This window comes from Berghia stephanieae, chromosome 1 (assembly GCF_034508935.2).
Source record: "Berghia stephanieae isolate SIO BIC M18660-M18661 chromosome 1, UCSD_Bste_1.3, whole genome shotgun sequence".
In the NCBI taxonomy this organism is placed as follows: Eukaryota; Metazoa; Mollusca; class Gastropoda; order Nudibranchia; family Aeolidiidae; genus Berghia; species Berghia stephanieae.
Genome location: NC_088360.1, coordinates 114986725 through 115013367, shown reverse-complemented (window position 1 = coordinate 115013367; position 26643 = coordinate 114986725). Strand labels below are relative to the sequence as shown.

At 33.9% G+C, this 26643-nt stretch overlaps 1 protein-coding gene across 2 annotated transcripts in view; it reads right to left on the bottom strand.

Annotated features, from left to right (window-relative positions):
* LOC144962811 (uncharacterized) overlaps positions 1-26643 on the bottom strand; it is a 57381-nt gene that overhangs the window by 1957 nt on the left and 28781 nt on the right. For both annotated transcript variants that reach the window (XM_078896085.1, XM_078896086.1), the window contains 14 exons: positions 23177-23350; positions 22487-22600; positions 20793-20966; positions 19663-19776; positions 18291-18464; positions 14353-14466; positions 12342-12512; positions 11441-11554; positions 9648-9911; positions 6941-7276; positions 6217-6543; positions 4069-4365; positions 3342-3689; positions 184-315 (listed from right to left, as the gene is read on the bottom strand). In XM_078896085.1, the coding sequence (XP_078752211.1) occupies positions 184-315; positions 3342-3689; positions 4069-4365; positions 6217-6543; positions 6941-7276; positions 9648-9911; positions 11441-11554; positions 12342-12512; positions 14353-14466; positions 18291-18464; positions 19663-19776; positions 20793-20966; positions 22487-22600; positions 23177-23350 (2853 nt within the window). The remainder of the gene's footprint in view (positions 1-183; positions 316-3341; positions 3690-4068; positions 4366-6216; positions 6544-6940; positions 7277-9647; positions 9912-11440; positions 11555-12341; positions 12513-14352; positions 14467-18290; positions 18465-19662; positions 19777-20792; positions 20967-22486; positions 22601-23176; positions 23351-26643) is intronic.

The following is a 26643-nucleotide window of genomic DNA, read 5'->3' as shown; positions in this document are numbered from 1 at the left end:
GACTTAAGTTGATATATTTCTAAAAAGAAAAATGAATTACATTTCTAATGTAAAAAGGAAAATTCATTCTTTTTGGTTGCAATTTGATCATTTTCACTTAAAACTTTATTCCTGATATATCCGATTTACATTGATATGATATTGAAGTTGAAGTCAGTGGTCTGATTTTACTCAAAAGCTTACCTTTCCACCCAATGATGAAAGTAGTGATGCACAGAATGACAGCAACAGCACATATGATGATGATCACAACGAGATCTGACTCGTTACTTTCACTGCTCGTTGCTTCATTTGTTCTACTGCAAGTTTCATTGCCTGAAATATCATTAACGTAATAACAATATGAGTTAAATGATCAATTAATAGTGATGGAAATATGTTTCATGAACAATTACCACACAAGTACAAAGTACCAGGCTTTCAAAAAAAAACAAAACCCCAAAAACCCTCCCAAAAACAATACAAACTATCAAGCAAAAACAAAACAAATACAAAAACAAAAGAAAACAACAACATAATTGATTTTCATTAAATTAATGCATAATTTTTAAGTCGAAAAGACCGGACATAATATATGTTATTATCATGCCCTGCATACTCATATATGCATGTCTTAAAACCAATTATGGGCTTGATTTAGCATTGTTATATTTTGCATTGGTTTGAGAGTATTTCCGTTACAACAATGGGCCAAAAAAACTTTGGGTTATCAGACAGTCAACTAAGTAAACGTTGATCATACCCGTTAGTTATGGAAGAACCCGAATATCTATTATACATCCTTAGTTTATGGGGAACTCCTATAATTCTTTGTTAAAGAAGCCAAGCAGAAAAACCAAAATACTAAACATTCAAAGGAGACACATTAGATGAATTTTCTCTAGCCACCGAAGAAGAAATTCGAGAAATAATAATGAGTCCGTCCAAATACAGTGATCTCGACCCGATCCCAACCCCATTACTTAAAAACTGTATTGATGTTTTATTGCCTATTATAATTATGACAGGGAATAACTCACTCCACTCAGCTTCTTGTAAGAAAGCTACTGTAAAACCTCTATTGAAGAAGAGTACACTTGAACAGAATGAACTAAAAAATTATAGGCCGGTTTCTAATCTTTCCTTTCTATCAAAGTTCCTGAAAGATTGATTTCAAACAAATGTTTAAAGCATGTTACATTAAATAATTTAAGTGAAACTTATCAGCCAGCGTACAAAACATAACATAGCGCAGAAACAACTGTCCTCGTGTCTATACTGATATATTGAATTCTATTGACAAAAAACATGTCTGCTTGTTAACTCTTTTAAATCTTTCCTCTGCTTTCGACGCCATTGACCATGACATTTTACTTCATCGTTTAAATATTACTTTTGGAATCAGAGGTCTGCACTAGAGCTGATTCAATCGTACCTTTGATCTAGAACATAAACTGTTGAAATAAATGGCAGATTTTCAGAAGAAATTTATATGATGCATGGGGTACCCCATGGATCTGTTCTAGGGCCTATTATCTTTACAATTTATACACAGCCTCTTTTTTAAATTTCTAATAATCATGGCATGAACTACCACTTTTACGCTGATGATACACAAATGTGTATTTTTCTTTCACAAAAATCAGTTGAAAATTCTGTGGATGGATGGATGGGTGTAAATAAACTTAAATTTAATAATGTAAAACAAAAAAAAACACACAAAAAACAAAACAGAAGTGATGTTATATGGGGTCCTTTCTCGGAGATGAACTTTGATATCAATGGCAATTCTATAAAGTCAAGCAAAACAATTAGAAATTCAGGAGTATTTTATATAGCGATTTGGGCATGAATCCACATATTGATAATCTATACAAAAGAAAATTGCTAATGTACGAACCTACTAGACTAAAGATGTAACAATAAAGCTAGTAACAACATTTATATTATCAAGATTAGATCATTGTAAATCTCTAAAGTTAAAATTGTAAGACTTCAAACAATTAAGAATAGTGCTGCAAAACCTATTACATGCACTACCCATTCTGTTTGAATTGCATTGGTTGCCAGTGAAAGAAAGGGTTGAATACAAGATCGCCCTTAACTGCTTTAAACGAATGCCTTAATGGTTTAGCACTAGGTATCTTAATGAATTCATAAATGTCTATTATCCGTCTAGAATACTACGGTCTTCATCTGACCATACTGAACTTCAAGTAAATAACAAATCAAATGATTTATTTTATGGTGTGAGATCGTTTTCAACACTTGGTCCTCAAATATGGAACTATCTTCCAAGGGCTATTCGTGAAGCATTAAGAGTCGATGTTTTTAAATCAAAGCTTAAACAATACTTTTCTTTCTTTTTTTTTTACAAAAACATATTTTAAAGTCTCTGTCAATGTTTCACATTTATTTGATAAAGATGTGTTTTTTCTTCTTTTGAGTTATAACTGAAAGTGTGTGTGTGTGTGTGTGTGTGTGTGTGTGTGTGTGTGCTAGTGATATATGCCATTGTTGTAATTGTGAAGCACACAGAGCATGGCCTAGTCATATTTATGCCCTATACAAGTGCTAGATCATAATAATAATAATAATAATAATAATAATAATAATAATAATAATAATAATAATAATAATAATAATAATAATTATTATTATTATTATTATTATTATTATTATTATTATTGTTCTTGTCGTTGTTGTTATTATTATTATTGCTATTATTATTACTGTATTATTTAATCTTCATACCAGCACGCATCCTCTTTATATCTGGTAAATAAATTTGAGAGCCTTAACTCTTCATGCAGCACAAATACACTGGGTGCTTATCAATATCTATATTTTATAAATTATTGTAAAGTCAAACTATCAAGCCTTCATTGCACTCTAAAAATAACTAGGCGATTAGAAAGATAAGAAATCAAGAAAATAGATTGAATTTATTGAGGGCTATCACATAGTGTTTTCTGGACTCTTGTGTTTTGAACGTCGAACTGCACTTGCTTCCAAAGTCACGTTGTGATTAGGAATTAGTTATAGAATAATATGTACTTGAAATACACACAGCATTTTCAACTGACCACTGCTTTTTTGGCGTAGAAATTATACATGATGCACGTAAGAAATACATACATACATACATACATACATACATACATACATACATACATACATACATACATACATACATACATACATACATACATACATGCATGCATGCATGCATGCATGCATGCATGCATCCATCCATCCATCCATCCATCCATCCATCCATACATACATACATACATACATACATACATACATACATACATACATACATACATACATACATACATACATACATACATACATACCAGTAAGTACAGTGACTGTAAAGTAATAATGCAGCCCATCTCCAATTCCATTCTTGATGAGCAATATATATTGTCCACTATCGCCGCCAGACAATCCGAACATCTTAAGGACAACTTCACCTTTGGGAGAGCCATCGTCTATAAAAGTGACCTTGTACAAACTACCTCTCAAATCAGAATTCCATTGATTTGCATCGCGTTTTCCTCTTCCACCATTCTGTTCTTCCAATGCCAACGTGAAATCAGTGGGGGCAGGGAATCCAATAATTGGAATTTTTATTTCCAAGTCACCGTCTGCGTTTGGAATGAATTCCCTAATCATTTCATTAGACAGCAGCTCAGGTGAACCTTGAATGAAATAACACAAAATAACATAAAATAAAATACTACTACTCTAGGCCTATAAAATAGGCACTTACAACACACACACACACACATGCGCGCGCACGCGCGCACGCTCGCACACATAAAAGTACTAGACTCGTTAACCAGGCTGTACGCAGCACAAACTCTCTCTAGTCTGAGGTAAGCAGTGATGGATATTATATGAATATCATTATAAAATACAGGTGTCTGGAGTCAAATTTGAAATGAATGGAAAGACAATTCCATTTCGTCTGCAAGGAGCAAACTTACACAATAATGAATTGCATTGTTAGTAAGGAATATATATATGAAAGTTTGTTTACTTATTTCATTGATTAATATTATAGTGAGAAAGACTCACATTTAACGTTGAGTAAAATACTAGCTTCCATTGATCCCAAGTTGTTGCCCGCCATACAGACATAGGTATCTGTGTCAGTACATTGTGCCCGGATCCGGACCTGCCACTGACTGGTCAAGTCGCCCATTGGATTCAACTTTTGGAGTGTTACATATTCCTTTGTTCTTTGTCCCATTATGGACATCCTGGGTGATGGATAACCATCAGCTCCACAGTTCAGCACCACATCCTGACCATTCACCACTTCTACATTTCCAGTCTGAGAGTTAGCCGTCAATGTTGTGATTGTTGGGGCATCTGAGGAATACGGAATTACGGAAAGAGATTCCCATTATTAAAAACAGAACCCACACTCATTTGTAAAAAAATAGGTATGGAACAAGGGATAAAAAACAAAAAAACAAATATGTTACGCACGGCTTAAATAAACAGAATAAACGAATAATTAAATAATCACCCATAATTCATCCTCTGAAATAAATACTAATAAAACCAAGCTGTCGCCAGTAAAGGTTCACGCTCTGTCTTAAAATCAAACTTACTGATGAGATCTTGAACAACAAACTGTAGAAGTAGATCAACTTGTCCATAAGAAAACAGTATCTAAAAGTTAATAGCAATTGCAAAATGAGTAGTCATGCCCCGAAAAAGGATCCTTAAATATGATCAAACATGCTTTAGATTGGAACGCCTAGGAGAATAAAAGTTTGGGAAACTAAAATAGACATGGAGGCAATTAGGAGTAAGAGAAGTAAAAGGGGCAAAATAGTCAGGGGCCCTGAAAAGGGTGGCTAAGGACTGTAACGGTAGCAGAGTGCAGTGGCGGCATTGGAATCACAGGGACCAAGAGGAGTAGTAAGTCATTGTGTCTTAATGATGATTGATGGAGTAAAGTGTTGTATGCAATAATCCCACTGGACTCATGATGGTCTCTTCTAATTTATGAAAAAGGGGAAACTATCAACTATCATGCATCGAAGAACTGAAATGGGAGTGAAATTCTGATAGGGACAAAGGACATTACCTACCCAAACAATTCTAATAGGGAACAATAGTGTTTGTTCAAAATGCTGGTTCCAGTCTCCATAGAAGTGTGAAACCAGTCCACCAAAGGACTGGATAAATACATTATGCAACTTAGATTCTGGTTTCAGAGTGATGATAACTTATGTCCTAGCCTATATAAATGCTTGTTGCCAATAAAGGTCATCCATCCACTCTCTTTAACACCCCCGTAATCATAATAATCTGCCTATATATCCTGCTACTGAAATAGTTATGCACCTTTATGATTCAATATGTTCATTGCTTATACATTGTCCGGAGGACTGATTACACTTACACACTTTCAATGAGTTTGGAACCGGAAGAGAAGAAGGTGTGGCATCAAGACTTCTGCCTCCTATTAAAAAGTAACAGTCTCTTATCATTAGGGGGGGGGGAGTATTTATGTTTTGAAAGTCATTAATTACTAGTTTGTTTTTTACAATAAAAGAAATTTATTATTTTTGTTTGTTTGTTTGTTTGTTTTTTGTTTCTTTGTTGTTGTTTTTGTTTGTTTGCTTTTTTAAAAAAAAAATTTGTCTTAAGGGGTACTACGGCGCTTGCAACACTTTATGGTCATTTAAGTAAAAGAGGGATGATATGGGAACAGTTGTAGTTCTGCTGTTAATAGTGCCAAAATGAAAAAAAAAACAAAGACAAAGGGGATTAATTCAAATTGGGAACAGAGGATTCCATGAGCAATTTATAAATCTGCCGATTTTCACGTTATAGCACAGAGGTCTTTTACACAGAAAAAAAACATCATCAATAAAAAAAATGAATTATGCATCGAACTGCCTCCATCTTAGCTGAGGATACCTGTCAGGAACAATTTTAAAAAACGAGCAATGTAAATTCATAGCAAAGACAAGAGCAACATGGGAAGGGAAACATGTATGGAAGATAGAGAGACAGTCATCATTGCTTACTGGTGAGCCATGTGGAGGGCCTATAGAGGACAAAATATAAATAATGCAGATAATTTGTCTCTGGCTAATAGTACATTTGTTCTGAGTAAAAAAATCGGGAGTTTACTGTGAGACATATAATCCATCAGAAAATTCATGGGAGATCAAAACACCCCACCCAGAGATAGAAACTTACAAAGAATGCTAATAGTAAACTCGGATGTCAGCAGATAACTCCCAGTCACATGAGTAGCTGAGCACACACATTTGCCTTGGTTCATTGTCATGTCTGCTTTCCATTTTTGGGTTGCAACAACATCAGAGACTTTTGTAGATAGGTCCATACATGTAATGGTGACGTCACTAACCACTGGATTGCCTCCATACACTTGACATTTCACCAACACACGCTGTCCATCATTTAGAGAAACAGTTTCAGCGTTGTTAAGAGTTAATGCGACGTTTTTGTTGTTATTAGTGTCATCGTTGCTTATTGTCATGACTGGTGAGGCACTTGGAGGGTCTGTAGAGGACAAAATATAAATAATGCAGATGTTTTATCTCTGGCTAAGAGTACATTTGTTCTGAGTCAAACATTCGGGAGTTTAATGTGACACATTTAATCCATCAGAAAATTTATCGTGCATTTTTAGTCTATAACATTTTAGCCGCATAAGATAATTTTAAATCATTAAAACTGAAATGTAAGTTAATCACTCGAGACTTACGAATATACTCGATTCCAGCGGAGCCGCCAGTCTAAATAGTTATCTCAGTGGTATTACATCAATCTCCTTTGGTTGATAGAGTAAACACAAAAAATGATTCGAGGCATGAAAATTCAAACAAGAATATTCAATTCCTTTTAAAAAGCAGTGAAAAGCTAATACAGAAACACCGAATCAAGTAACTGTACTTACAGAAAACTTCCAAAGAGCAGCTTTTAAGTGGAGAAGAGCTATCATCATACAAGCTCAAAGTAGCTTCGTTTTGTTGCCGATCAATTCTCACGATTGTCAAAGTCACGTCGAACGCGTTGCCGCCATCCCCAGACTCTATTGTGCTTCTATACAAGGAAAAATCAATGCTTTCACAAATAAGAGTGTTGATTGAACACGTTGTAACTGTAGTGGAACTAAGGGCATTGTTGTTTGATTCGATTTTCCATTGAAATCTGTCTCCTTTGAGAGACTGGATGTTTTGCTGGATTGTGTAAGACATTCCCTCTTTGGCAATTTTTGAACATGTAGATACAGCTGTAAGGATAAAAAAACAACTTATTACAGTTACTATTTTACTTTTAACTGATAATAATCTTAAGAGAAATTTGATAACACTAATTTTCAAAGATACAAATATATCCTAGCCTAATATAACAAATAGATTACTATTGACAAACATTTGTCGGCTCAGAAAAAAAATCAATAAAGCACATTCGTCTAGTTGGCTGATAAGTCATTAACAATCTTTTTTGCTCCGCATGCCAATATATACTCATTTAATATACTCGATTCCCAATGACAATTATTTGTCTCCACAGAAAAAAGTCAATATAGTACATTCGCTTAGTTGACTATTATTTATCTCCTTTTCTCCTCAGTGAATACTGTATGGTGTCAATAGAGGTGATATCTAAAGATGAATATTTTCAAATCAATTGTGATCACTTTCCATCTAAATAACATCAAGCATCTTCAAATACAGGAAGTCGTTGGCCATAATACAAAATATCGCAGCCTCACCTATTGAGTCCACATCAAGGGTGTCGCAGGGAAGATTGCGAAGTGCAACAGTTCTCTGCGAACGCAAGCGGGATGTATTTGGGGCACCAATCTGACACTACTGGTGATGACACAGTGTTTTTCAGTAGCGGAGTAATGCGGAGTAATATTTGGGATGGAAGCAGGAGAGTCTCTCAGATGGAGAACAGACAGATGACCAAACACAAGTTGAATGAAACCACGGTAGCCCTTGTACCTAGCTTCCTTTACTTTGGAAGGGGGTTGCACAAAATCGGAATGGATATTGAATTGGACGAATAGTTCACCAGAGTGAAGAAGTCCTCACCTCTGAACTGAGAGAGAAGATTCCTGGGTTCTGTACCAGTGATAGGAGACACCGGGTGGCGTCCATCAAACTATGTCCCAGGATTTGCAACATCCATGCAATCAGTGGAGTTTGGCGGCATCAGCCATTTGCATTGATTGTGATGATGGTCTGGAGACTGCAGAGCGGCAGGCTTAGCATTGCATTGTGATGACCTGCTGGGTGGGCTCAGGACTATTCATCAGCGAAAAAATGTTTTCGGAGATATGGTAGAATTAGAAGCTTCTGCCAACAAAGGTTCTACAGATCTTACTAATTTTTAGGCTTGACTGCTCATCCAAGTTCTGCCAACTCTTTCGTCCCTTTTTCCCCAAGTGGTTCTTGTTCAGAACTGGATACGACAATCAGGCCTTTTAAAAAAGTCTAGTTGTTGCTACTTATACAAGTCCTCTCAGGTGGTCACTCTTTGCTTTCATCCTGGTCGGAGCTTGTCTCAGAAAAATTTTCTTGCTTTATTGCTCAATTGTCAGCATAATGTCCTTTTGTATATCAAACATTTAGAGGCGAAATTTGATTTTGTATTAACCTGACATCATTTTTTAAATTAAAAGAGTAAAAGTGACTCAACTAGGGTTTAATTGAAATCAAAGTTACATCACTGTTAATGCTTACCTTTGTTTAGGTTTGATCTAGAATTAGAATGTTATATTTTTCAAATTAGGATTTTTGAGAGAATATTGATTCTCATTATCAGAAATGCATTCTCAATTGTTATATTTATGTCGAAATACACAATTGTGAAGAATCCAAAATCAAAACAGTTGGATGTCAGAAGGAGCATTTTGATCAAATAAATAGTGCTGTGTAATTGGTAACGTTACGATATCAACATCAACGCAGTCATCATATAATTGTTTCTTTATGAAAGTAAATTAAGTACACGGGTAATTTTGGATCTCATTCTTTTTCGTCTAAGAAGAAGATATATGAATATATTAAGTGTTGGGTTACTTAAAATTTCCAGTAGCAATGTGTGTTTGGAATTCAATACAAACGTCAACAATTCCATTTAGTTTATTTTAATTCTTTTTTATATCCATAGTTATTTTATTCTTTAAGAAAAGCATTGAAAACAAAAAAGTGATAAATCAAAACGTCATATCATCTTGTATATGAATGATGGCAAATAATCACTTGCATGGTTAGCCACAATCATGTAGAAATTGTACTTAAACAAAAGAAGAGAAGGCTAATAATGACAGCAATCCGTGGCACACACACGTGTTAAAATTCTGCTTTGCTATTAAAAAAAAATTTTTTTTACCCCAAAAATATGCTTTTTTAATACGATTCAGACACATTTTAAGATGAGCAAGCGATACTTTCAGGAAATGTCTGAAGACTGTGTTGTTCCGTAAGGCTTTTTTTAATGAAATAGATGTTGCTTAGATTTTGTTTCTGTATTCATGCTTATTTCTAGTGTTGTGATTTTTTAAAAAATTATTATGTATAGCGCCGCAGAGCACGATTAACGTGGATGTTTAGGCGCATTATAAATTCATTATTTATTTATTTACTGACCTGCAGTACATGGTACACAAGACTGAGATTGCCACTGATAACAATATCCAAACCCACAATTTATTTGTTTTCTTGTTGTTGACACTGTTGACGGTTGTGGTGTTGCTGCTATTGTAGTCAGCTGAGCTGAGCATGCAGACATATCCTCACATGGTGTACAAGACATTTGACCAGCAGAGGAGAAGTGACCTTCAGGACAGGGCATCTCTGCAGCAGCTTGTCGAACACAATAAGTTCCTGGACGACACTGACTACAAATCATGGCTGTAAGTAATCAAAATTATCTTATATATATCTTTTACTGTGACAAAACTCATGTTTTCATTTTGGTCAGGAATCATTTAAATTATTATATCTACATATTAACATGAGCCCCAGTTTAAAAAAAAGTCTCAAATCTGAGAGTTCCAAAAAAAAAAAAATTGGTTTAAGATTTTGTTGTTGTTGATAATTCAAGGGTCAAGGGTAATTTAATCGATATGATACGTATATACGTATATATGACAGAAAGGTTTCTGGACAACTTGAAGATAATATGTCTTATCGGAGTGGACAGCAAAACAAATATTGCCTGACTTTCAAGACGAGGCAGGAACCAACCTACAGTGAACGCCAGAATGGAAAGAATAATATGTTAAACGTTTTTAATTAAATAAATAATGCTGTGAAGTACGCAAACCTTGATTTTGATTATGATAATGAAAACAACGATAACGATTATTATAAAAGCAACAAGGTTAAATTCATTTATCACTGTGCTGTGTGTAATGGAAATTAATAGTTGGGTAGCCATAACATAAAAAAGTACTTACCTGAAAATAAGTAAAGTAAAATAACAGAAACAAACTAAACCAACCCTTCCCCCCAAGAAAAAAAACAAACCAAAAAAAAAAAAACAACAACAACAAAAAAAACAACACAAAAAACAAACAAACAACAAAGCATAAAACCCATACATTCACATTAATTTATTATTTCCTATTGCCTTTTCCTCCTATTCCCCATCCTCCCCTTCCTTTATATATTTATATATATATATATATATATATATATATATATATATATATATATATAATATATATATATTATTATTATTATTATTATTATTATTATTTAAAATATTTACCACAATGTTTGAGACAGTCTACATTAATGTTTCAGGCTTAATTTGCCATCGTCAGGACTGAGTTGTTTTGTTGACTGTTGTTGTTGTATCAAACACAATTCTATATATATATATATATATTATATATATATATATATATATATATATATATATATATATATATATATATATCCTTCTCTATAGTTTTTTTTTTTTTATTTTCAGTCATCAACCATGCCATTGCATTTTGACCAGATTAAAAGCGTTCACTTTGTTGAGGATAAAATGATAACATTTTCTCTATTTTGTTAAATTAAATATACTTTTCCCGATTGTTCCTGCCTGATAATGTGCAATGTCTAATAAAATCCAATATTTTGTGTATATATATATATATATATATAGTAATCTCCAATATGACTCATTTATAGCTTTTCGATGTCAATTTTGGTAAAACCACAAATGTTACAAAGAGGTAACCTCTTCTAACCAGAAGAACCTTGTCTTTTACATGGAGACCATGGACGCTTAACAAAGTGGGCTTGGCACCTCTTTTTGTTTGCCCAGAGCCATATCTAATTTAATAGCGTATTGTGGCTATATTATTATCTCAAGTGATCTTCGTTGAGGGTCATGGGTCATGCCAAGTATGGAGACCGATGTGTCCTAATCAAGTAATGACGCTTACATCCTAACGGACTGTATTCTCCATTCCTACAAGAAACCGGTGAAGTGGATGGTGTGCAGGAAAATCCAGCAGGGCAAATGGTGCAAGTGTTGGCATTGCCTGTAGAGTAGGTGTCTGGGGGACAGATGAAAAAAAACAAACAAACAAACAGAATAAGTAATATCGTGATGAGCCAAATAGGATGTTCAATAAAACGGGGAAACATAATATGCTGATGCTACACTATCATTTATTTTTTTAAAATATTGGGGTGTGGATGAGATTAGTGACTGAAAGAGTACGTACATTAATGTTCTCACCATCGGACAGAAACACTGGATTTTCAACAAGAAAGAATTGTCTTGTACATTATGTAAAACAAAAGAGGTGAAATCAAATTGTTACACACTATTAAAGAAATTTAACTCATTGTTATTTGACGTTTACTTGATCTAACTCAGCAGCTTCTCGTCTTTCTTCTCCATATGAATAAACTGACCTCGTAAAACAAAGTGATGTTGCCATTTAAGAGTCCACTTAATAACACATTGCTCCAGTTCAATGAGTAGATTGACGGATAAATAAACGGATCAATGGATTGAGAAAGTGTTTTGTTAAATAGTAATTAAAGTGGACATGATAGGAACAATTTGTAAACAAGTAGTATGCGTTGTGTTAAAATGATATCCACTTCTGCCAGCCAGAAGAATCGTGACCAACATACAAATGTATGTCCAAAATTAATGGCGTATATCATATAAAGAGAGTTTGATGAGAAATGATCACCTCTGTCTAAAATTGACACCAAACAATGACTTCAACAGCTCAATTTTGTCGGTCAATGACAATATGTAAAATATATGATTGTATGCCAACAAGAACACACTCTTAAAATGAAAGGATTTGACTGTGTATTTCTTACTTTCTGGACAATTAATGATTGAAGTTGCATCGGAACTGCAGTATGTCCCTGGGGGACAGTTCAAACATTTTGTCGCTCCACCTAATGAGTAAGTTCCACGAAGGCAAGTCAGTGGAGCACCAGCCTTGTATGGACAGTAATATCCTGGATTGCAGCGTGTACATTTCATTGCTAGAATGGAAAAATAGAAACAAAATAATTATGATGATAATAATAATAATAAAAATAATAATAACAATAGTAATAATAATAATAATAATAATAATAATAATAATAATAATAATAATAATAATAATAATAATAATAATAATAATAATAATAATATATACATATATCGCGCCCATAAATCCACTGACAAGTGCTCTATGGCGCTTTACAATCACTCAGACTATATAAACTAGCATTCACACTAACACGCTTACAAAATACACCCGTACACCCACATACGGAAACTTCTCCGCGTCCACATACGCAAACTCTTCACATACACATTACTACCCTAAATCAAAACATAAAGCATATTAATTGTCGAAAAACGCTCTTCTAAATAATTCGGTTTTCAATTTCTTTTTAAAGGTTTCTAAATTTTCACTATTCTTAATATTATAAGAAAGGGAATCCACAACCTGGGCGCAGTCACTCTGAAGGATTTGTTGTGAAATGGATGTCTACAAAGCATATGCTTGACAAAACAACTCGTTTTCAGGAGTTTTTTAAATGTCACCAAATCAGAGCTACTCTTACTTTTCAAACTTAATTTATTCCACAGAGGGGTGCATAGACATCGAAAGCTTTATCATTGTAATTTAGCCTTGTGCGTTTCTCAATTAGAAGCTGTTAATTAGAAGGCCTTAACAAACGACTGTGCTGATAGACATGAAAAGGATCTTTTCAATAAGATGGAGCAATATCATTTTAACAATTTAAAGTAATCATTAGCACCTTAAAACCAATTCTGAATTTGATGAATAAACAATGAAGTTCCTCTATGATTGGTGTAACGTTTTCTTTGATAGTACAACTTTTTTTCCAGCTTTATTTTGAATTCTCCACAGCCGTTCAATTTCTTTATTATTGTATCAAATCAAAAATGAAGTACAATAATGAAGTTGACTAAAGATGAAAGAAATAAGTAAAAATTTGACATTTGACCTATGATTCGTAGTCCTCCAATATTTAAGAGACGGTATTAAAATTTTGAACTAACTCAGTCACGTGATTGCGTACTATGAAATTACTGTCAAAAACTACAACCAAGTTTTTTACACTTCCAAATTTGAAAGGAATTTGCTCCCGGCTATATTCATATTGATACATTGGATAAAATTATTCATAGAATGACAGAAGTGCAATAGTTCAGTTTTGTCTTCATTCAGTTTCAACGTATTTACATCCCTCCAATTTTCTATTGCGGATTTAGCATTATTCAGTGAGTGTAATCTGACGGGTAAATGGATTGATGGGAAATACCTATGTGTTCTCAGCATATGAAAATGGATCAGAAATTCATATCACAGACAAGTTACATTTATACAAAAAAAAAACAAACAAAAGAAACAAGACAGGCCCTATGATAGAGCCCTGTGGAACACCATTTATCATAGCGGATGGCTGAGAGAAGTGACTTGTATTGACAGATACTGACTGGCATCTCTCGTTGAGATCGGATACAAATCAAGAGCCACTCCACGAAACCGGGGAAAAGAAACCGCAGTCTTGTTGATGAGTAGACACTCGTCTCTCGTACCAAATATCGCATTTGAATCAAGTGAATTAAGAATAGTATTGTTGTCATCTCAAAGAAAAGTAACTTTGTCATATTTATACGTAACAGTGCGGTTTTACCGATTATTCCTTTTGCAAGAGTGTGAACAATGATAATTTGACATACTTTGATTATGAGAACAAAACCAAGATTATTAATACATCCAACTTATCTATTTAACCACTTAACGTTTTCAATATTCAAGCAGGAAATTTTGCATTTATTCTTAAACATGAATTGACTCACAACCAGCTGGACTGTACTCTCCGTTGTTACAAATGACAGGTGACATTGACGACCTGCAAGAATAACCCTCTGGACAGATGATACAAGAACTTGCTTGACCAGTAGAATATGTGTCTGTGGAGTAGATCAAAAATATATCGGAGGTAATTAATGAGTGTCTATTTTACGATTATTATTTAATGATTTGTATTAAATTCAGTAATGATTAGAGTTTTCATGTGATTTAATAAAATGTTTATTTTGATATAGATTGACACCAACAAAAAAGAAAAACGAAGAAAAGACACGAGTAACCTTTCTATCTACTTTATTCCATACCGCATGCCTTTTATAAATTGAAATGAAAAATTATTAATTTCTCGTATGTTGTTGACGACCTCAAGCTAATTTAAGCAAAACTAGTCTTAAAGTCCATTTTAATCTACCAAAAAGCCTATGGTTTGTGATCAGCTGTAAATGCTTCTTGCGTACCTGTCATGAATTTGTTGTGTTGCAAGTGTGTTTATGTGGTACGTGTGGATGTGGATGATTGTGTGTGGTATTGGCATGTTTGAGGCAGTGGGTGGTGGGAGAGGGTGGCTGTTAGTATGTATTTTTCTCTTTCGATATGACAATTTTATTTGTAATACGCCCAGACCCTCCAACCAAGGGGGATAGGTTGCGCAATATTATTATTATTATTATTATTATTATTATTATTATTATTATTATTATTATTATTATTATTATTATTATTTATTATTATTATTATTATTATTATTATTATTACTATTATTATTATTATTATTATTATTATTATTATTATTATTATTATTATATTATTATTATTATTATTATTATTATTATTATTATTATTCTAGGTTCCATGCCTGGTCCAGGCTTCGGATACTGCATGAATTATCTCTCTCCATTCCTCCCTGTCTCTTGCTTTTTCAAACAGCTCTTGGATTGTTAGGTTGGTGAAGCCCTTCAGTATGTCTATGAGTGTTTTTCTTTGTCTCCCCCGGGCGCGTTTACCAGGTATTTTTCCACAACTTGCCAGGTATTCATTCTTATCTTTCCTTACTATGTGTCCAAAAAAGGATAGTTGTCGATCCGCTATTAAGGGCATTAGTTTCCTTTGTTGGTATGTTTGTTTTAGCACTTCTTCGTTCGTTTTGTGTGCAGTCTACGATATTCTCTGCATCCTTCTCAAACACCACATTTCAAAAGCTTCAATGTTCTTTTGTGTTTCTGCATTTGTAGTCCAGCTTTCGCATCCGTATAACAAGATTGGCCACACGTAGCACTTCAAGACTCGGAATCTAATCCCGAACGACATCTGTTTGTTTTTCAAAATGTTTCCGAGGTCCATGAAGGCCTGTTTGGCTTGAGTTATTCTTGCTCGTATGTCTCGGTTACATCTTCCATCTGTTGTCACTATTGAACTTTCTACGTTGGTAAGTTGCTCGCCGTGAATCGTTATATTGCAGGTGTTGTTGTTTTCGGGGTTTTTCTGTATTACCATGCATTCCGTTTTGGTGATATTCACTTCCATTCCCTTGGCTTCACACTACACCTTTGTCGACAATCTTTTGAAGTTGGATTTCTGATGTTGCAATGAGTACCGTATCGTCTGCGTATCTTTTATTATTTATGTTGTGACCTCCTACTTTTATTCCCTCCATATTAGTTATGCCCCTCATGATTGTTTCTTGGTATAGATTAAACAGATCTGGTGAGGCAACACACCCTTGACGGACTCCTTTCTTAATAGGAATGGAATTTCCTGTAGAGTTTCCGATTTTGATAGATGCCTGCTGGGTGTAGTATAATGTTTGCATGAGTCTGAGGTCTTTCTCATCAGCGCCAATGGAGTGCAGTTGTTTTAGTATTTCTTCGTGGCGTACTCTATCAAAAGCTTTTTTGTAGTCGACAAAACAGAGGTATAGTGGGGTCTGAACCTGTATAGCTCTTTCACTTAAAACACGGAGGAGGTATATTGCGTTCCTTGTCCCTCTGTCAGGTTGGAATCCATATTGTTCTTCTGCGATTATTATTATTATTATTATATTATTATTATTATTATTATTATTATTATTATTATTATTATTTATTATTATTATTATTATTAATTTGTTATTAACATGTTTCGTTTATAGATTCTGCATTTTGAGATTGGAAAATATTATGAAATATGAAAGTCACCCTCTATTTGATAGAATTGAATCCTCGAAAAGAATTAAACATTTCTTTTACATCTTAGTATTCGTTTGTACAATAGTTAGTGATATTTCATACCGTTTGTCATAACTTTATACAGCAATTTTATACCCAGGCTATCTATCTTTAAATCTTGAGGAATTTATCTAGAAATTGTTTAATTTAATTTAATTTAATGTGATTATATTATTTTATTTGTATTATCTATTTATTTATCTATTGATTGATTGATTGATTTATTTATCTATTTATACTTTAAAGTTTCTCATGTTTCATAGATGTGAATAGAGCATTATCCTCTCAATTAATCAAAATGATCTTGATAATAGAAATTGTCTGTGGCACACTATTTTTTAATTCAGATAGTCTACGTATGGCGTGCACGTTTGTAAACAAACTGTGCAGCCCCCGACTGAGATGGTTATACGCTCCCAGTGGCGAGTTAATGACTGTTCGGTTTCGATGTTTGGTTGAAATCAAAGTTTACAAACGTCTCCTCAAAGTTGATCACAGTACTTAGTTCCTCTGCTTGAGTTACCGACCACTTTATTTTGTTTCTTTTTTTATATATATTTTGCTACACCAATTTCTTCAATCCTATTGGGGAGTCTTTCAGAAATGTTTCCGGTTTCCAGTAACAATCACTTAATGTTGGCTCGCGTGTTTCATTATCTTCTGTGATCTTTCTCTTCAATTAAAACCAGATTATTGTAAAGTCAATTCAACAAATTTAAAACAAACGGAAGAGTTATCTCCATCTTTAATGGGGCTTTGATTATGAAAATAATGTTCAATTGTTTCCTTTGAAACATCACATTAATTGATTTAGCTGTCGAAGTTATGATTTTAACATAAGTGGAAACTCCACCATATCCATACTTGGTTGGGAATCCTTTTGAACAAATCAGAAAATCCATCCATGCTCTTTACATTAAAAAAAAAAAATTCTGATATATCATTAAAATTCTTTGAATGTTTTCTTTGGCACTGTAGTTCGAACAGGATAATGGAAGATGAAAAAAATACACAAAATGCATGCCGGTTTCCTGTCTTATTTGTGATCTTCTAAAGACTGACGTTAGAATTTTAGAAATCATCGTCCATCTCTCATTCTCAACATAATAGTCAGCTTATGAATATTATTTGCTTAAATTGTTTTACATATAAAATACGGACATCTAATAAAGAACTTTTGTTTCTCCTCGTCTCACCCGGTGGTATGGGACAAAATCCTTTTAATTAACTCACTCAACCCTAACACCGACTATATCCGTAGTTTACCCGGGTTACTTTTATCCCATGCCTATTTATTACATTTTTTTATGATAAAAAAATATTATAGGCGTAGTATCAAAGCCAATGTTTTTAGATTTTACATGTTAATTGTAGTTGAATACAATTATCTATGAAAATTTTAATATATTTTTTTCCAATTTTTAAAAGTAGCAAAAATCTCTAGGATTGAGTGAGTTAAACTGATCCGTCAATATTATTGCACTCCGACGGTAATCCATGGACCTAATGGCTCTGAAAGACTGCTTGATAAACAGTAGAACAGTTATCATCATATTTATTATAACTTAATTGGTTCGAGAACAAGAATGTTTATGAAGATGTGCTGATGTCAAAAATAGAATTCTTCAAAAATAATCTATTTTAAAAATCAATTTAAAGCATTCTTTTTACTTAATAAATTGTGGCAATGAGAAGGGCCTAGAAAGGATGGAAACTCTTACTTTCTGGACATGGAATAGTATAATTGGCGCCAGCCTCAGGACAGTAATGACCAGCAGGACAGTTTGTACAATCTTTCTGACCTGCCAGGGAGTACTTTCCTCGTGGACATTCTATTTCAGCTCCAGATTTGTATGGACAGTAGTAGCCTGGTCTACATCGGGTACAATCCATAGCTGAAAAGGAAATCAGAGCATTTTTAGTGGTGTACATAATGTTTCTTTTTCTTTTCTTTATTCCGGGTTAAGCAATACATGGAGCACACATTGGCGCATTATAATTCTGGGGAATTAGTAATAAATAAAAATGGATTTAACAACTTCAAAAAGGAGTAAACTATCAAACATGGAATGTTTCGAGCTAAAACCCTTCCTCAGCCAACAACAAAAAAAAAAAAAATTAAATGCATCACTAAAAAACAAAAACAAAACCAGATCAACAACAGAAAAATATTCGGTACTTTGCCCCGAGATCAATGCTATGCCCGAGACGAATCTATCTTTGACCTCTCCCTGTTTTGATCTGTCCATCATGGGTGTCCCAGCAGGAAGTTAATTCCCGCTGACATAGTTCCCCATGTCCATAAGGCATGCAAGCCCACTAGGTGCGTCAGGTGTCAATGTGTTTATAATAAAAAAAAAAAGGGGGGGGGGGTTGTTAACGTAACTTGCCCTTAAACGTCTCAACATTTCTCAAAAGCTTGATTCTATCAGGAATGTTGTTCACTACCGAAAACTTATTCGGGATACAAAAGTGAAGATTAACTGTCGACACTGAATGGAAACTTGTTAAAAGTTCAAAAGCTGGATGATTTTATTTGTCTTATTTTCAATTCAATTACCAAAGCATTTCACTCTCGAAGACAAAAAAAAAAAAAAAAAACAACTAAGGAAAACATTCATATAAAGAAGAAATCAACCACGAGATATTCATCTTAGTGATTTATTGAGTTCCCATTGATTCATCTCTTCACAATGTAACTCCATCTTATACATTCGGTTGTCATCAATTTGAAATGTTTTTCAGGGCAATACATCGCGGAGTTGAGCATGCTTTGGTTTGAAGTGAGGTTCGTCCCATATACAAATCACATAGTAAAATTGATCGAAGGAAGTTTGCGAGTTCAAATCCAAACCATTTTAAGACTTGGAATTCTCAATAACTGTATTAGTGTATCAAGAATCTTTTTGAAAATAACAAATCCGTCTTGCTTAGTGTACTATTCTGATATAATGCAGTTAAATGTAAGCTTTAGTTTAAGTGGCACAGACAAATTATGTGATGTTATGAGTAATCCTTTTCACAAATGTGTAAACGAACAACAATTTTAACCACTTTCAAGCACATTTATTCTAAGAAATGAATTTGACTTACAACCAACTGGACTGTACTCTCCATAATTGCACACGACAGGTGACATTGACGACCTGCAAGAATAACCCTCTTGACAGATAATACAAGAACTTGCTTTGCCAGTGGAATATGTGTCTGTGGAGTCCATTCAAATAAGTAAATATGTTAGTACCTTATGAGTGTATTTCATGGTTGTAATATATTTCATGAAAGATATTTCAGAAATGAATAAAATGGATAAAATGACTTTTTTACAGTTTGATGGTGACCCATTCAAACTTACAATAGGCATACACCCACGTGCACATATTTATAAGTCTGATAATCTAAATATTATTATATTGGTAAAAATCGTGAACCAAAGTAAAATATTGTCTAATTGAACAATGTTAAATCAAGTTCATAATAGGAAAGAAAAGTTATGATGTCACAATTCTAATTTTCTGGTTCGAAAATCCTTGAAAACGTATATGTAACTAGTCCTTCGGTGAACAATTATGAATATGTTACATATTGAATCATAAAGGGCATAACTACTTTAGTAGCAGGATGTATTGGCAGATTCTAAGATTTACGGGACGTATAAGAGCGAGGAAGGATGGTCTTTAATGACTACCAGCATATTATAGACTAGAAAATAAGATGCCGTCACTCTGAAACCAGAAGATCATTTACACAAGGGATGTGTACAGGCCTCCGTAAGAGTAGTTTTGCACTTCCAATGAGATATAGGAACCAGATTTTTACATCACCGTTTTCTTCTCTATTGTCAATGGCTGTAACAATTGTATATATCTACACATAAACTTTTATCAAAATGTGATTTAACAGAGTCTAAAATTTATCTTAAAATCAGTCTATCTATAAAAATGTTGGAAACTGTTCAATTAAAACCATTAATTAAGTGATGGACATATGTGTCTGTCACAAATGGAATATTTGACCATATATTAGAATCTCTAGTCAAAATATTATAAACCGAAATTTTCAAACTTCCATTTTCATGTGTTTGAAAGTAAAAGAAACAACTATAAATATTGTGAAAATTGATGACTAAAAACTGTGTTTTCCTTAAATGACATTAATTCTCATTAATGTCATTTATCCTCCAGAAAACGTGGCAATGAGAAGGGTAAAATGTAAACTCTTACTTTCTGGACACGCAGTAGCATAGATGGCACCAGACTCAGGACAGTAATAACCAGCAGGACAGTTTGTACAGTCTTTCTGACCTGCCAGGGAGTACTTTCCTCGTGGACATTCTATTTCAGCTCCAGCTTTGTATGGACAATAGTAGCCTGGTCTACATTGGGTACAATCCATAGCTGAAAAGGAAATCAAAGGATTTTGAGTGGTGCACATACATTTTCTTTTTATCTAAAGTTAAGCGGTGCTTACGTCTGAAAAATATAGAATTCGCCGTCGCCGTTGTCGTCGTCATCGTCGTCGTCGTCGTCTTCCTCCTCCTCTTCCTCCTCCTCTTCTTCTTCTTCTTCTTCTTCTTCTTCTTCTTCTTCTTCTTCTTCTTCTTCTTCTCTTCTTCTTCTTCTTCTTCTTCTCTTCTCTCTTCTCATCTCTTCTTCTTCTTCTTCTTTTTCTTCTTCTTCTTCTTCTTCTTCTTCTTCTTCTTCTTCTTCTTCTTCTTCTTCTTCTTCTTCTTCATAGAACCCAACTAAGTACTACTTTCAATGTTACGTCTCCAAAAAAAAATGTCCCGATTGTCCTGATAACGTGTTAATTATCCAGTCCTTGCCATGAAGTTAATTTAACTATCAATCTTTTAAGGAGAGAGCCCTTAGCCTGTGTAATACCTTTACAATAAGGACTATGGGAATTTTAAGCTAGAGTTTCTTGTCTCTTAGAAATTCCTTGCTGATGGATAACACATTCTTTTCTCAGACGGGAATCGGCATTCAGCAGTTGACTGCCCCAAGATGAATCTATTTGTCTGGCCTCTCCCGGTTTTGATCTATCTGTCATGGTTGTCCCAGGAGGAATTTTATTCTTGCTGACAAAACTCTCCAGGTCTACAAGGCATGTAAACTAACCAATCACCAAATGTGTTGATCAAATGGAGAGTTTGTTAGTTGGTACTGTTTTGTTAAATGTCTCAATATTGTTCAAAAGCGTGATACCACCAGGAAGGTTGTTCAAAAGCGAAAACATAGCCGGAATAGAAAAATAAGAATCAACTCTCAACACTGTCTGGAGACATGTTTAAATTTGACATTTATCTTACACCCACTTAAACTGTTAGTGCAACATTTTAAAATATTTATTTATATCGTAGACAGCAAAGCAGAGAAAAATATTAAAAAGAAAGGAGAAATCAATCAGAAGTTACTCATCTTTGTTATGAAATGCATTCTCAATGATTCAATTCTTCCCGATTTAACCCGATCTCAAACGCGGTAGTCAGAAATTTAAAAAAATACACGGCAATAAATCAGGAAGTTGCTCACGATTGAGCCTGAAGTAAGGTCTGTCGCATATCCAAATCATATGGTAGAAAATCGATCGGAGTAAGTTATTACAATTCATTTTAGACCTGGGTTGCTCAAGACTGTGTTGAGCGTATCATGAATCTTTATTTTAAAACAAATCAATCTTGCTTAATGTACTATTCTGACATAATACACTAAAATGTAAGCTTTAGTTTAACTGACAAAGACAAACAGTGAATTTTACAAGTCAAGCCTTCCACAAAAGTGAAAACAGACAATAAATTTGACTATGAGGTAAATTAAATCTATTCTCAATTCAGCTCATCTAATTTATTTATTCATTTTGAATTTCCAAGAATTAAACAACTTTTGTATTTATTCTGAGATTGGAATTGACTTACAACCAACTGGACTGTACTCTCCATAATTACAAACAACAGGTGGCTTTGAAGAGCTGCAAGAAAAACCTTCTGGACAGATGATACAAGAACTTGCTTGACCAGTGGAATAGGTGTCTATGAAGTGGATGCAAACAAATATATAACAGGTAAGTAATGTGTTCCGTTTATTATTGTTTTTATTTTGTGCGTGATATATGAAAGCAATTATGGTTAATGATAAATTAATGATAATAATACAACCAGAGAAAAATATCAAATGAATAAAAGGACATTCTTTTTTTATGGTGATCCATTCAAGTTTACAATAGGCATACTCCGACATGTACTTTTGTACAAGCTTGATAACCTTATTATTATTGTAACAGAAATGTCGAACCAATTCGACATTGTTAAGTAAAGCCTATAATTGTAAATGGCTGTCTTATAAAGCTGTAAATATGTGCAAGTAGACACACATCAAATGCGATTAAATAGAATCGTAATTTTACTTTAAAGCTAAACTCTTAAGAAACGATTCTTTAAAATCCTGTTAAAATTGCGCAACTAACCCATTCCATAAAAAGTGTGTCTTAGATCAAATTAATCCTCTTTATTCACACAACTAGAATAAAAAATCTTTCAAATATTGTGGCTATTAAGGAGGAGAGAAAGTAAACTCTTACGTTAGGATGAGAAAATGTAAACTCTTACTTTCTGGACATGGAATAGTATAATTGGCGCCAGCCTCAGGACAGTAATGACCAGCAGGACAGTTTGTACAATCTTTTTGACCTGCCAGGGAGTACCTTCCTCGTGGACATTCTATTTCAGCTTCAGCTGTGTATGGACAGTAGTAGCCTGGTCTACATTGGGTACAATCCATAGCTGAAAAGGAAAATAAAAGGTTGTTTTCTTTTGTTTCTTTTATTTTTCGAGAAGTTTGAAGCTCAGTGTGACTTCGCATTCAACACCCAAGGACCCTTCATGTTCAAGGCAAAAAAAAAAAAAAATAGATGATAGGATTAGATGATATGGTGAACAGAAGTGTAGTTATCTATTTCAAATCCTTCTTAACCTTCCCAGGATTGTAAATAAATTAAAACATATTCTCACAGCGTCGCCCATATGTTTATTGTTATTGCCCTTTGCATAATTAAAAGGCCAACTGCTATAGCTACGAGATTGACACTGGATTAATTAACGCCCAGCCGATAGGCGATAGAGCCATGTGGAGTTGACTGCCTGTGGTCAACAGGCATAATAAAAAACACTAACCCCGATGACGTAGGCAGAATATGATTGGTCTCGAGAAACCCTCCAGTAACAACCCTGGCACTGCTGAATACTGGAACATCATTAATTGTTCTTGTGATTCCCTTACTCCAGTGATAATTATATATAAACAAAGACTGGGCTATGTCAAGCCTCTCTACCATTTCATCATTTTATCACATCCTCTAGTTGGAACTCGGAATTCTACTTAGCGTGATACATTGTGTGAACAGGGGTATGTGGTGGACTTACGTTGCGTTATTATTAATTAATGTCATTTAAAACTAGTTTGTGCAGTGAGTAATAATTAATATTGTGTTTCGCCGGGCCGTAAGTAGACACAACATAAAATAACAGAAATCGATATCTCATGTTATTAACAGTAATTGATAATTTATGTTATTATAACAAATTATTTCATTCACTCTCTTTATCTATATTTTATATTATTTCTATCTATATTATTGAATATATATGTATACCTTCCAAATGAATGAATTACATTACACGAATTACATTTACAAATCTGCTATCGCTAATACGCGATAGTTCTATTCAGTATTTACATGTATTGATTATTCTGCTCTTGTTGATACTTATCTTTCCCCATCCCAATAACGTTCATGTATCCTGTTAATCAAATTACTGACTAACACAATTTAGGTCAGTGGTGATGTCAAGGGTATTAATTGAAATCCCTCACGACTCATTATTCATAAGGAATATAAAAATGTTGCAACTAGTCAAAGATTTGCTCCGGTATTTTCACAGATCGGAGTACCTACAAAACATTTATCTGGATACCGAGTAAATGTCTATTTGGTTACGAGTTGATTCAGAGTTGAATCTAACAAGCCATCCACTGAGACAACTGGAATGGAAAAGGCTGCTCCACGAACTAACAAGAAGAAACCTTAACGCCGCCACCAGTCACGTCCAACCAGATAAGCACCCTCCTACAAAAAAAAATGAATAGTTTACGATACGGGATGAAATTAACTACCCATAGCCTAACTTTAATGAATTTTAAAAAAGCACTATTATTTTTTTTGGCTAATTATGTGTTAACTTGTTATTGTGTGAGGCAATTCTGTTGATTTATATAAAAGTACTTCTGCTTTAACGGGGATTAACACTAACTTTCTAACCTGCCTATCCCTATATAACGTGCCAATAATCTACTATTACTTCTACTACCTATTTCTTTAAGTTAAAAACATTTTCTTACTATCTGTCGAATTGTCAGGAGCTTAAACCCGACTATAACAGGAAAGAAAGCGGCACCAGATAACTCTTGATCTATGGGGAAACTATCTGATTCCTATTTGTCTACTCCTACTTGCCACTCTCCTACATAGACGCGACAAGAAGCAGATGATAAATTAAAGTATCTCTGTACAAATGCTTTCAATTTAAAACCAAACAGCATTAACTTGTCACTGTCTTTTATGTCCAGGCAAATATGTTAGATCTATAGTCTAGTGTGATCATTAGAGGAATGCAAAACGTGTTTATAGTCGAAATGTGCTTAAGACAAGGGATAGAAGAAAAGAAAAACCTTTACTGTCATGTACTGTTTAAATGAATATTTTACATTTTTTTAAAGACAATTTTAACACATGTTTGAAATTGCGCCATATTGTTTATATATTATTTTTTTTTATATTTAAGGATATTTTATTCTTCTCTTCTCATCTCTCTCTAACCTCCATCGTTTATTTTCTACCCTATTTAATGCATAGTAACACCCTTAACTAAAAAAAAAACATAAAACAAAATAACAAGAAGAAAAGTAAAAAAAAAAAAAAACAAGTGAAAAGAATTTTTTAAAATTGAAAAGTAAATGGGACGCAATATTATAATTCTTGTGAATTACAATTAATTAAACTGTCAACGTGACATAAATTAGTATTCGTTTGTCGAGAAGGGAAGACAGCAAATCTGAACAAGTCACTATTTATTAAAAGAAAATTGTAATAATCAGGATTGAGTTGTCTCTTTGAAAAAATGATATGATGTTGTGAATAATCTCTTTCACTAGACATGGTAAAAAACACATTTAATTTGATTATGAGGGCTTTTGATTTATCAAAAATGAGTTATTTTTAGTGTGCAACTTAACAACACGAGCTAGCGAGTGAGTAGTAGTGTCGTATGGTCTTCACACCTCCAAGTGTGACTCATTCAGCCATTTGATGTAGTCGTCATCAGCTTTGTGGATAGCAGGATAGCCGCCCTCTATGGATGTTGATGGACAGTGAAGTACCACATGGTCGATGTCCTGATTTGGAGCGTTACAGGCTTGGCATGTTGGTGTTGTTATATAGCCCCATTTGTGGAGATTAGATGCTGTTCTACCGTGTTTAGATCGTAGTCTGTTACAGGAGGACCACTGTTTTCTGTTTAGTGTGTAGAAACCTGGGAGTGGTGTTGCTGTAGGGTCTTCGATTAGATCACTGTTTTTTTGGTTTGTTTTTCTCCCATTCAGTTTTCCAGCTATCAGAGAGGTCGAAATGTTCTTATGCGACAGGTTTCCACGTTGTCGTCGTGCAGAGGCTAAGTACTTCGTAAGAAGGAAACCAAGAGTAACCCAAAACCGGTATCCGGACATTGACATGTATGTCTTACTCCCGGATACACACCTCCACTCTCATGAAAAAAGCGAGTGAGTGTTAATGAGCATTAAAATTAACGAATTTAATAAATATATAGCTACGAAAGAATATCTCAGAACTAAATGTAAGATTATTAGATACAGATATCATAACCATTAAGTTTTTATTTTGAAATTAATTTATATTTAGTAATTACTTAAGAAAATATTTACTTCTTCATCATATATTAGATATATCAGAAAGCCAGGTTTCCCTATTTCAACGTTGGATTTGTATTCAGGCGCACCAAAA